Source organism: Balearica regulorum, chromosome 1, assembly GCF_011004875.1.
Source record: "Balearica regulorum gibbericeps isolate bBalReg1 chromosome 1, bBalReg1.pri, whole genome shotgun sequence".
NCBI classification, from domain to species: domain Eukaryota; kingdom Metazoa; phylum Chordata; class Aves; order Gruiformes; family Gruidae; genus Balearica; species Balearica regulorum.
In genome coordinates, this window is record NC_046184.1 from 149,908,688 (window position 1) to 149,922,269 (window position 13,582).

At 37.3% G+C, this 13,582-nt stretch overlaps 1 protein-coding gene across 4 annotated transcripts in view; it reads right to left on the reverse strand.

Annotated features, from left to right (window-relative positions):
• Positions 1 to 13,582, reverse strand: part of UXS1 (UDP-glucuronate decarboxylase 1) — a 62,444-nt gene that overhangs the window by 26,356 nt on the left and 22,506 nt on the right. The window contains exon 6 of one of the 4 annotated variants that reach the window (XM_075739054.1): positions 9,019 to 9,199. The exons of 1 other annotated variant lie outside the window; for it this stretch is intronic. In XM_075739054.1, the coding sequence (XP_075595169.1) occupies positions 9,019 to 9,199 (181 nt within the window). Of the gene's footprint in view, positions 1 to 9,018; positions 9,259 to 13,582 lie in introns of all 4 variants that reach the window. 2 more of the 4 variants (XM_075739063.1, XM_075739079.1) reach the window with 2 other exon arrangements.

Sequence of the window (13,582 nt, forward strand, 5' to 3'; positions counted from 1 at the left end):
AATACTGTGTTTTTCTTTGTAAGCCACTTGTCAATGAAATATTAAAAGGATTAGTATCATTATCTATATTTTAAATATATATGCCAAGATATGGGCATGCAACTTTTCTCCTTTTTCCCCTATTGCCTTTGTTCTATGCTGTACTTTGGATAATACAGCATTTTAGCTTTAAAAAAAAAAATCTCCAACACAGAGATTTCAGGGTGCCCCCCCTCCCACCTCCCCATTATGAAATATAAGTAACCAACACACTAGAGTAGCTTACAATCAATGAAGGTGTACTGATGCCTAAGGTAATTTAAAATAAGGTAGCTTAGGTTTGGCAATAGATTGCCCAGGTAGTACAAATCCCAATCTTAACTAATTATATTTGTTGCATTTCTGTGGCTGCAGTGTAAACAAACCTAAAGATTCAAATCACCCATAGGAAATATGTATTCAACACAACAGGAGACTAGTACAACAAAGCTAAACAGTTACACCATTGTCATAAGCATAGACTAGATCAAAACCCAGGATTCTTAGTTTAACAATTATTCCTAGCACAAGAGAACAGAGAGAGAAAAAGAGAAGGAAGGCTGTAACAGATTTTAAGTTCAAAGGCCAAATGTATCATCAATCAGGGCTTCTTTTCTCTCCACCTTTTTCTACTTCAGTTTATTTCTATCTTAAGCTAAATGAATTGTGGTTTGCTGTCTATTCATCCAGTAGCCAGGCTTGTTTTTATTTTCAGCTATTTACCCATTTTCATAAAATGGTCTATTTCCAGAACAAGCATGGCAGTCATTTCTATCAAGGTAGTTCAGAAGACACATACAGGTATCATAAATGGTATTTGATACAAGGAAAACAAGCACATAGGACTTCGCTCAACTTTGGTTTTGTAACAGGCCATCAGGAAAGTTGCTATCTCTGTACTTCAGAACTTCAAAGAGCTCAGCTCATGCCAGCAAATTTAAAGAACTGAAAAAAAACTCAGTAAGGTGTACAGTACACCAGAATCAGTCTTAAATATAAAACCTAAAAGAATCCCAAGATATTAGTTGGTTAACATTGATAATCACGCAAATCTTAAGCAAATCCTAATATGAGAAGAGCTTCAGCCTACCAGGGCTGCAAAATGCATTGCATGAGATAAGAATGCAAAAGTTAGAGGTACTAGGGGGAAAAAAAATTTTTTTTGTTAAATTAGAATAAAATCAAACCAACAAAAAACAGACTCATTCTTACAAGCAGTATCTGATATTCAACAAACCTCAACCTGCAAGCCTTTCATAACACAACTACTGTAAATATAAAAATGTCTTTCTGTCTTCTATGTAACATGAATCACAGTTAGCCAGAACTATTTAAAAAAAAAGAACATGGATAAGCAAATGCCAAAAAAAAATTTAAACATAAGATCAAATGAGACATAGTGATGCTTAAGAAAGAAAAAGAACAAATCCCCTACCAAGGTCATCCAAGAAAAGTAGTCAAAAGGTGATGCAAGAATGGCAATGGCTGGATGGAAAAAGGCAAAGTAATTCTTTGTGTTACAAAAGGAAAGTTTGGGTTTTTTAAGACTCAGCACTGAAATGTGAAAGAACCTGGAAAAGTCAAGGCTAGCTGCTATTCTAACAGAAAACAATATTGAGTGGCATAAGGCTGTCTTGCCCTAGAACAGAACACTACTGGTCAAATGGTACACTCAAACACATTTATTTTAACCATTTTCTCAGGTGGTTAATAATTAACAAGCAATAGCAAATGATACCAATATAAAATAAAGCTGTATTTTTATAATGTATTAATTATTGTTAGTCCTCTGTAAGGTTTAACTTTCACGGTATCTGTGACAATCAACTTTTTTTCCAGTTTTAAATTAATCCTTTTCCCAAAACCAGGGTAAAAGCATCCTTGACTTTCAAATTAAAAAGAAAATACGCAAACTTGCCCAAATTTTCCTTTTTCTGAATTTAAACCTAACTACATTTGTTTAAACAGCACAGGCTGTATATGAGATACAACCCGTAAGGGGGGAAAAAAAATCAAATGGGAAGTTATCACCTGCTCTTAACTAGCTGAGAACACTGAAATATTAATGTGTTTCCTGTTAAGGTTTCCCTTCTTCCCCAATTCCCAAATTTCATTTGACAAAGCAAGTACACAATCCTTTGCTTCCTGACCTCTCTCTAATACAAAAAAGCAGAATAGTTAGGGTGATGGTGTATCTAAGTGGCTTAATTTACCCATGTGGAATGTACCTATTTTCAGGAATCTTTTAGGCAACGAAAAATTTTAAATAGTTAAAAGCCTTCGAAACACAAGCATCTCCTTCATATTAAAAAATTACATCCTAAGTACGCATTCTGATAATAAATCTTTAAAAACAGCGGCAAAGTTAGCAAGGTAAAATATTTAGCTTACTTTCTGAACCCTCAGTGAAGTGCTCTTGCATACATAGTCATGTTTCTTTAGATTAACTGTAACTTTTAAGTCTATTGGGCAAGCTCACAGCTCCTGTGAGTACATACTGGCTCATCTGTGGGAGCCATGTCAAAGTTTATCCCACGCTGCATCTTTGCATTATTGCCCAACACAAAAAATCTTGCAAAATAATTTATAATTAAATTGTATTGACCGCTCAAGCTTACAATGTCAATAGTGATGAAAACAAGGAGAAATTACTGCAAGTCAAACCTCATCACACAGAATAATTAACTATCAGCATAAACACAGGAACACGTGATGCATGACTCCATCACTCCAAGTTTTACAGTCTTGACAGAGTAATGATATTTGACAGTTAGCATGGTCAAGCAGACGCCACAAAATATATCTACTTCTTGTATGTCACCATGTTCTCTTTGGTCTACAGCTGTTAATCTCTAAAGCGGAGATGACCAGCTGCCTACAAGAAGTCAAAACAGCCCAGAAAACTAGAGATACAATCTTAGCAGATGTGTCACATTAGTGAGGACTTACTCTCACATAAAAAAGTGCAGAGAAATAAAATTTCATGTAGCATACTGCTCTGCTATTTGCTCTCATATCAACAGAAATTGGTATTTCCATTCACTATAAACCCCAGGGCAGCACCAAGAGAGCTCTTCATAGAAGGCAACCTGTAGTAGCAACATCATTAGTATCCAAAGACGGCCTGACACAGCGAGCGCTGGAGGACGTGACCTCCCAGCTCAGGTTCATTCAAAGCCCTGCCTGCATGGCTAACAATGTCACTAGGATTCCACCTGCAACACAGAAATAGTTAATTGTGCTGTGTGTTGAAGTGTGATGTGGAATAAATTCTCCTTATTTTGGTCACTGTTGATACTGCAAGCTTCAGCAGTAAATAAAATTTAATCAAATTGTTTTGCAGGATTTCTTGTGTTGGGGCAATAACGCAAAGTAGCAGCATGAGGTAAAGTTAATTGGTCTGTTGAACTTTGGCATGCCTCCTACAGATGAGCCATGAATAAGAAAAAAATATACGACTGCCTCAAGTTATGCCTCTGAACGTAAGCATCCGCTTCCCACAGCACAGTACTGTCATGAAACCAAAGAAAAGGGGTACACTGGAAGCTGACGAAAGAAATGTTCAGAGAAGCTGCTGAGTGCTGCTTGCAGGTGGCAGGTAATTCGAGCACAGTGGCTCAGAAAAATGAGCAAAGCAACAGCTAAAGCTACCTGCAGCCAATGCAGAGCTGAACTCTGACCTGAGTTTCATGCTGTTTCTTTCTACCTAATCCTTCACAACCCTTTCTAAAGCTAGTTTTCAACAAGCTGTGGTGGATTTTTTGCAGAGTGAAAATGTCAGTTCAAAAGCTTTGTGGTCAGTCAGTAACTTACTGCTCAATCCTAGTCTGTCAAAGCAGAAGTGAACACTTTCCTGTCTTCCTACCTCCATCCATGTAATTTTTGTTGTTTTTTAAATACCTGCTGACTTTTTGACACACAGCAGCTCCTATAGGAATGGTTCCTTTAATGGCATGTGACAATTCAGATGAACAGGGCCAAAAACTAAATTTCCCTTCTCTGCATCAGGATACAGCTAGGTCTGTGATTATCCAGGTGGCCATATAATTGTTAGCTAGAAACAAATGCAAACAACTTGGGCGTTCTAGCACAAAGTTGGCAGTTATTTAAGACAGCAGGCAACTTAAACTCTCCGCAAGCCAGACCTGTGGAAAGCTATCCTAGCTACAGCTTTGCAGAGGATTAACTGTTTGGATGCCTAGGACAGCGTCTACTGGAGGCACGGAACAAATGCATCTTGTAATTGACCTCCACACCTCTTCCCTTTTTATGAGGTAAAGAAAAAAAGTTTTACATTTACTTGTGCCCACTAAGAAGCCTTGAGCTAGCTTTGCAATTAAGCCACAGTGCAATTAATTGAAAATGTGTAAAAGATTATGCAAAGCTTTACTTAGGTAAGGACCATACAAGAAGAACAAATGATAACAAGAAAATTGTGTGAGGTTTGTATGTAACTCACATCAGGGGCTAGAATTCTGTAAGCCACTGTGAACACAGCAGCAAGAAGTAGCTTTACCCAGCATAGGATGGCAGATTAGTGATAAAATAAAGAAACATTAAACAAGTTTTTCATGTTACAGTTTTGCTGAAAAAAGTACAAAAAATTAAATCTGTTTCAAAATAGCACAGACATAGAAGCTGGCATAAGCATTCAAGCCATCAGGTACACAGTGACAAATATAGAAATCTATGATCAACATGACGTTTTAGTAACATACTGCAAAATCAACAGCAACTAAAATTTGTTAGCTATGTCCTTTTCTATGTGAAAAGCTCAAAAACCCCCAATAATTTAGTATACTTGGAATCTGTAATACCTGAATCTGGACAAAAATGTTTGATCTTGTGTTTTTGTTAATGCTAAACAAGTATGATCAGTATAACCACTCACTTTTACAAAATATTGCAATAAAACTACTTTCCTTCGTATCATCTATCTTTATTTTCCAGCCATATCATTGCATGTGTTCTGTGTGCTTCCTAAGTGACTAGTAAGGGTAGAACCTACCACCTTCCCTATGACAGGAAATTACATTCCTTCCTATAAAGGAATGACCTTCAATTTCCGCCTTCAACATGTGTCATAGTGCCAGAAAGGACTAAACGGGTCACTAAGTCCTCTAAGTACCTGCATCCATCACTGTACTTGCTAGTCAGAAAGTACTAAGCAGAAAAGCTTTGATCAGAAGCATACAAACAAGTTTCTACAGCTTAAACATATGGACTTTTCTTGTAAAGAACAGCTATGCCAATTCCATTACTATAGGTCAGGCCAGAGAAGCTGACACAGTGAAGCGAGACATTTCTATTGCACTGAACTAAAAAGGACTACAAATACAAATTTGTTTTCCTGATTTAAAAAATGTTGCCTACAACTTAAGGCTAACTAGAATAACTTTATAAAGGTTTACCATATTGTGCACAGAAGCAGTTTTGGAGAGGTTCACCAGAGACCCAGGCACCACTGTACTTGGCTCTGGACAAACAAAATTAAGTAGGATATGTTATCTTCTGCCTTGTCATGACTTTCCATAACCATACAATTTAAAACCATCAAGTTGAATGTATTAAGTATCTGGCAGAGAGAATGAAGACTAGGGGGGAGAAAAATCTGGGATGGAGGTACTGAAGAAGAAAAAAAAAATTATTAAAGGCACTCATAAAAAATTTGAAGCTGTATTTGCATGTGCCTTATGTTATCTGTGAAATGACTTGGAGATGGACAATTCTGGGATACTGTAGAACAATGTTTAGTAAAATATCATCTTGACTTCTGCAAGACTGTTATTCACAAGAAGGCTATAGACTATTCTTCTGGCCAATTTTGTGAGACTTGGTTTTAGCCTTAAAGTCAACTCAAAATCCTTAAGCCAGCAAAGTCCTTAAGAATAAAAGCATTTTTTAGTCCCAGTCAAGCCAATGATCTATTAAAGTTCTGTAAATAATGTTATTTTATACACCTATGCGCATGTTACTAACTCTGAAAGCCATTCTCCTTGTTACTATGCATGTTACATGCTTACAGCACTTCTCTCAACTTGCAAAATGTGTTTTTATTGTATCATTTTGAAAGCTCTTCAATGAAAGTCAGAAATGCTCAAGATAAAACCTACCTTTGTATTAACAGTCACTGAAAACAGAGCCAACATTTAATAAATGTTTTGCCAGAAACCAGATTGCTGGTATCAAGAATAATAAAAAAAACCCCAAGCCAACAACAAAAAAATCAGCTTTATCTAACTGATCTTCACATCAATTATTTCAAATCATCTCAGGAAGCAAGTGATGAAATAGGTAAGGAAGAACTATCACTTATGAACTCTTTTTCTTCTCACTTCATATTACTTTAGGCAGTGAACATGCACTTGTTTTAAAAGTCTGATTTTGAGCATCAAAATGGAACTACTCTTCACTACCCTGTCCAAAAAGAAATAACCTATTTCACCTTCAGCTGCCACAGACTACAATTTTAGAAGAATTGTACGAATATTTTACCAAGAGCTCCTGTTTAAGCAGTGAAGCATTGGAGTCCATCAGTAAAACTCCTACTCTGCAACTGTGCTCCTATGGTTCAAAACCAAAGCGGGCAGTGTGATCTAATTAAGTTGGAAAGGAAAAGAAAAATCTCTAAAAAGCATAACCCTTGAGGACTACTGTGAACATCTTTCCAAGGGAAGAGAATCTTTAAGCTGTATCATTTTTTGATATAATGGTAAAGCATCCAAAACATATTATGCATTTGTCATTAGGGAAATGAAATCAGTTCAACTGGGTCACTGTTGATAAAGCATTAGAAATCTGTGGCATTTTCAGGCCTGTTTGTTTCAAATTTGTGGAAGGGGTGGTAAAAACAAAACAGACAAAAACCCCAAAACAAACAAAAAAACATCACAAAGAAACCAAAGGCCTAAATGTGTTTATGTGAACTGTGAAACGCTTCAGCTGAGGACATCTTTCAGACCCATGAGGTGCCGGGGGTAAAGGGAACATGCATATGTCACTCTATAAAGATCGTTTTAAGGCTTCCAAAGGTTGCAGAAGAAGAAACGCCAGTGAGAACAGGATAGAGGCTGTGTATACCTGTCTGACATTTTCTTCCAGTTTTATTCAGCTGCTGTAGCTACTGTGGACAACAAGGTGTGAGTGTACCTAATGGCACTTGACAGCCAGACCTCAAGACTGAAGACCCAGAGGTACTCCTTGTTTTTTAGGAGTCCAGTTTGTGGACTGCCATTTTAAGACATCACATTGAAATTGGCTTACATTTTTGTGTCGTTTTTTTGAAGGTTTTGGTAGGGTGTATGGTTTGAGGTTTTGTTAGGGAGTGGGTTTTTGTTTTGTTGGTGGGTTTGGGGAGTTTGTTTTGTGGGGGGTTTTGGGGTTTTTGTTGTTTGTTTGTTGGGTTTTGTTGGTTTTGGGCTTGGGTTTTTTGGGAGTTTTTTTAGTGGGGTTTTGTTTTTTGGTGTTTTTTTTACATACATATTCAAGTATAACAATAATTCATAGCAGAAATACAGAGTTTGGTGGTTTAAAAGTATTAATTTTATTTTAACATTTAGTCATGCCAGCTTTAATTTATACTGTTGGAGTATGAGAAGACATTCAATAAACTGCCCCCTGAATAACATGTTATAATTTGTTGTCAGTACAAAATGAGGAATTGGTGACTTAATTACACACAACACGGGAGAGGTAGCTAAAGGATCTCAGAATTCCCATTTATTAGTGCCTAGTAACTGGGCAACAGTATTAGCAACAATGATAATTCTCTGAGGTGGTCTCAAATGTAAACAGTCAGAAAGTAGGTAACGCAGGGGAAAGATTAGGAAAGTTGACCAACTGAACTGGCTGAGGTCTAAGCTACCAGCACCAGGAGTCAATAAGATCCTAGTCTCATTATCCTGTCAGTGGAAGCAGAAGTTTGAAGTAAAGTAACAGGCAGAAACTGAACCAGTGCCATGTCAGAGCAGAGAAGGAGTATGTGTCTGCAGGACTGTTTCAGTAGTGTTGTCAGGAATTCATCGCACACAATAACACAAGAGATGCAACTGCTACAGATTTTCCCTCTAGCAATTCCATCCATTAGAATCCAGCAAGAATAAAAAAATACAACCTCAGACTTTTTTTTTATTTAAAAAAAAAAATGAAACCACTACATTGCTACAAAGTTTTAAAGGGATGAAGCAAACCCACCAGAACTGCAGTGTAATTTAAGTAATGTTTTCATTGATTCACTATATACTTATACACTCCCAAAGAAGTCTGTGAATGCACGTACCTCACAAATACAGCTATGTTAATGCTGCCTTACAGTTTGGCATGATAGTTTGAGGTTTATGACAGTTTAGATGTTGAGTTACTTCCACTTCTTTGGAGTAGAAGTTTCTTTCTTTGTTTAGTTTTTGGTTTGTTTTTGTTGAAAACTTGGGAAATTCAGTGCTGCCATTTTCCTATTCTACAGGCTATGGAATGCTCTTACGTGAAGTAGGAGCACTGTCTTCCACAGAATGCAATTAAGGAAAGTGAGTGACTTGCCCTCTGAAAGAGTTTATTCTCCTCTCAACTGACCATGCACAGTTGCAGGATATATGCCCTCTAGTGTAACTGCAGCCCTGAATGAAACTTCTCAGTTCATGACATATCTAGACCACAGGCTCTGTGTGCATAGTAAGCCTGTGCAGGCACACAGGGATGTGAGATGATGGATGGGACAAATAGACCCATTGCCATCTTGCTTTCTCAGAAAATCAGTCACATGAGGAAGTTTTTAAGACTTCCTTCCCCCTGTCCAGTTAGAAAGGAAGAACTGATTTCAAAGACAAAAGCACTCTGAACCTCTCAATCCACACTGGTCACAGAAATTAGGCTAATAGTAAACAAAGCATACAGGTATTAGACAAATCCAGAAGTCAGTGGATAGATTTTTTTTTTTTTACAGACATATATACTTACAAGGCTAAAACACAACAAAGTGCAGATACCAAAGCAGAGACTACTCACCTTCAATGTACAGGGGCTCAACGACATCGTGATTTATCAGTTCGAAGTTCTCATGACCAATCCAGTGCTCCACATTTCTTTTCCTGCCCGTAAAGAAGTTGTCCACAACTGTAACCTCATGGCCATCCATCATTAGTTTGTCAGTAAGATGTGAACCCACAAACCCTGCTCCTCCAGTTATCTGCGTTAGGACAGTTGGTATAAATTTCTTTTTCTTTTTACAGAAACACCAGACAAAGTCTACAAACATGAAGATAGAAGAACAGTAGCTTTCAGGTATTTGCTTACCCCAGGGGAAACAACTCCATTTCCATGCTTAAATTTTTTTATCCAATATTTACAGCATTTAAAATTTCAAAAGAGATGCTTCACATGTTTCACCACTGTCAGGCTAGAAATTCAGCTAACCATTCACATCAACAAATCTCTTTTTCAGATTGAATTTTTTCCCCTTTTTCCTTCAAATTGGATTGTGCCTTATTATGAAACAGCAAAGTCTAAAATGACCCAAAAAGGTAAGAGGAGAATTCTATGCGATTCTCATTTCTCAGAAGAGTCGACAGAATGCCAGGGGTTTTTGGTGGAAGATTTATATCACCAGAAATGTCAAACTCAGCTTTTGTCTGGTTTAAATGGAAGACATGTTACGTGTTCTAAGTACGTACTGCAAATTCTTTCACCCTTCATAGAAGGAAGGAAGCATATCCTCAGACGAAAACAAGTCTTTGAAGATATCTTATTTAAAATATCTACTAAACCCAAAATCATTCCTTTTGTGTTTTAATGCATCCATAGCCCACATCCTATCATTCTGTTTTCTGCCTTTTATACCATTAGCTCCAACATGAAGTATTTGCCTGTCTTGGAACTTTATGATGTTTTACTGCAAAGAAATAAGCAGAAATAAAATGCTTAAAAACTTGTTCCATTGCAGATGTAGACGCAAGGAAGTTCTTTATTTTTTTCCCTTTTGGCACCTCAGTCTTTAACAGTAAACAAACAAACAAAAAATAAATCACTAACTCGGTATTGAAACAGTCACCACAGTATGTAGTAGAACTGCAAGTTGTGTGACACATCCAGACAGATGTATCTATGGAAGTAATTATTTTCTCTGCGCTTCACAAGCTGTTTTCAAGAACACAAAGACATGATGGATCACTGCTCTCAAAGAATGAAGGGACCTGTAAAAGCCCCGTGTGGCATCAGCTACATTATACGACTGCAGGATCAAATTCACATTTTGAAAGTGATTCAGCTGTTTATCTCCATTCTTCAGCTGCAGTGACTACTAACCAAACAACAAAAGGACACGGTGAATTGTCAAGTAAGAACCTAATGCACGGATGATGTGCTACAATGACAAAGCGCTGCGTGGAGAAGAATGTAGATGCCTGAAGTTCTTTTTCTTTCCCTTTGGGCTAGTCAAAGCCCAAACATTTATCCTGCCTACTCCCTCCCCATCCGCTACTGAAAAAAAGCCAGATTAGCAGAATTTTAAAATTTTTTTTAAACAAGAAAGACACAAAGGCAAATAGAAAGCTATCAAAAACTATAAAGGAAAAAAGATAACTACATCTGTTCTCTTCTGTAAAAACTGGAATGTCCACTTCCTGTATTCTCACACTTGTTCTTCTTAAAAATTCAGGGCCAATGTGTCAAAGACATTGTAAGTACAAGTTAATAAAAGAATCATCTAGTTGGCCCATCTAGTATTCTTTTATCAGGGCTTCCTTGTAGCAGATTCAGTATGTGATTCAGTTCCTTGACAAACCTGAAGGAGAAAAATGATTTAGGAGAAGCCCTCTTTGAAAAAAAGAAATAATCTCAAGGCTCCCACTACCCCAGAACAGACAGCAGGGAAGAACAGGTTTCTGGCAGAATGCTGTGAACAAGGAAAGAGGAAGGGTAGTAACTGAGGGAGAACAGCCCTCTGCCAGGTGCAACCACTTACCAAGGAAAAAATAATATGCACAGAAAACCCACTGCCGTAAGCTTATCCTGACTTGGAAGCGAGCTGCAGCCTTGCTGAATGTTCCAAGGGTTTTGCTTTTGTGTGGTGACCATGACAAAAGTTTTCTGTAGATGACCTGAACCTATTCATTCAACTGAGGCCCAAGGAAATCCCCTGATGCTACTTCTATTTCCAGGATTCCAGAGAAGACAAGCTCAACGCCCACAATATATCTTTGGTGCAGTAAAAGAAGGTGTCGTCTTCCCCATCTCCCTTTTGGAAAAAAACATAAACCAAACCAAGCACTGCTTACAGCACTCTTCTACACTATATGCAAGCAAGGAAAAAAAAAGCACAAACCAATTTTGTCTGGAAAGAAGTTTGCAATTACTTTAAATCTGTAAGTAGTTTTTACGATAAATCTATGTTAGCTTTATTAACATATCACTTCCATTGGTATGGGATAAAGAACTACTTGGAAAAGGAGCTGAATTTCCCCTGGAAAAGTAAACAACTGTATAAGTTAATTTTATTATCATTACTTGAGGCTACATTAAAAAAAAAGAGATGATGATTTATCATTGAAGCTCTCTGTATAACCTTCCTGTAACCACTCATAAAAGCAAGGTCAATATACTTCATTTCTAAATATGACTTCCTGAAAATCACAATGACATATTCATCTACAAAATCATATACTGTATGTGAATCATTTCTATATCAGCATTGAAGCACCAGCACTGGGGGCTTAAAAAGGCATTCTTTAATAAGGCATCATTAATAAAAATATTTATTTATTTAGTAGTGCCAATATACTTGGTAACTTCAGCATCTACTAAAAGGCACAAATATTAATAATTTCCTCCACTAGAGGCACTTTAAAGATTGTGTATTTGCTAGATGGGTTCATTTCTGCTGTCTGCAGTCAGATTCAGAACATCTAAAGTCCCACATGGAATTTATTTTATTTTTATGCTTTAATTGGTCTACCACATTCAATTCAGAAAAACCCACATGACGGACTGAACCAATGTCAACACTACATTAACAGAATTCCTTTTCTTGCATACAAAAGCCTGTGGCCTAGTCACTTCAGAGACCTGAGCAAGCAGATAGATCATGCACAACAGGCCAAAGACTTGAACTCTTCTGAATGAAGGTACCAGAGTATCTGGTCTCAGCTGAAATACCACCCCTACTAGCAATCATCTCCAAATAGATGCAGTATAATAAAAGCTAACTGCTAGAACTGTTGTCTGATCCGGTCAGCGCTATGGAGACTGCATTCAGAGAGAAATCAGAACTTAGAATGGATTCTAGGAAAAGATGCACTATCAAAAAATACGAAGCAAATCATCTACCAAAGTTCACTTGGCTTGCCAACTCTGGTGTCTACTCCTAAGAAACTTCCAAGTTTCATGCAAGGTCTACATAAACCCTCAATAAGCTGACTTCAGCTACTCAATAGAACATTTTTCCTGTAGGATTATGACAGCAGCATTCTAACAGAACGAAACTGCCTATGTGGGCAGGAGGCTTGTGAAAGCCCATCTGAGTTCCCACTGAACCAGTCCCCAACCACAACAGAGAAGACATGACTGAACATCTCACTGATCCTTTTGGCCAGCTTTCTCTTTAGTAGTTTAAACTCTACAGAATAACTTTTTGGTGTCTGCATATTTATCTCCAGGTGACCAGAAAACACTCCTATTTCAACTATTTGCCATTACTGTTGAAGCAACAGACTTCATAAAAATACCCAGTATCTTTAAGAGGCAAAGTTTAAAAGTTAAAATTAAGAGCTCCATAGCCTATTAAACAGCTTACACCGATACTTCTCTTGAAAGTACCTTCTTGCTTATACAAAAAACATCACATTAAGGTAACTTTATTACGCTTGGACACATGAGGAATTTTCAGAATTAAGCCCCTCTGATGTTTCCCTCAGTGTACCTCCCACATTCAACAAGATAACAGGGAGTCTAAAGGTCTACTTCTTTGGACTGTCATAAAAATGACAGAATAACACTGAAGAACTAAACTAACTTGATAAGACTCATTATTTATCAAGTTTTGCAATAGCAGTGAAGACTACTGTCTAATAAAGCAGTAAACCAAAATTTGTTTTTAATTGCACCTTTTCAGTGTTTTTCTTCAAAATTTGGAAGAGTCAAAGCAAAAAAGAACATCAGATAAGTTAGGCACTTTAGCAGGGACTTGTCCCAGACACTGTTCTCTACCACAGAGGCAGAAATTCATACTTCTATATTTACACAACTTAAGTAGCTCTACTCTGCCTCTTCAAAATATGGGGGAAAATTTTTTTTCCCCAGGACAAACTGAAACAAGAAAAAAACTAGGACACAGCTAACTTCAAAAGTGTTTGTAGACAAAACTGGAAAGCTGATGTTGCAGCAGAATTTGCTGAGTTTAAAAATGCCTTGAATGACTACTTGTCCTGACTTAACCTGCCTTCCTGTTCCCCCTAAAATACCTGTGATGCTTCAAAGTATCAGCACAACGTAGAAGACAAAAGACACAAACATTCCCTCAGTCTAATTAACTGGTCCTTCTTAACAGTGCTGCAGAGCAGCTACTTTTCTAGCCTTA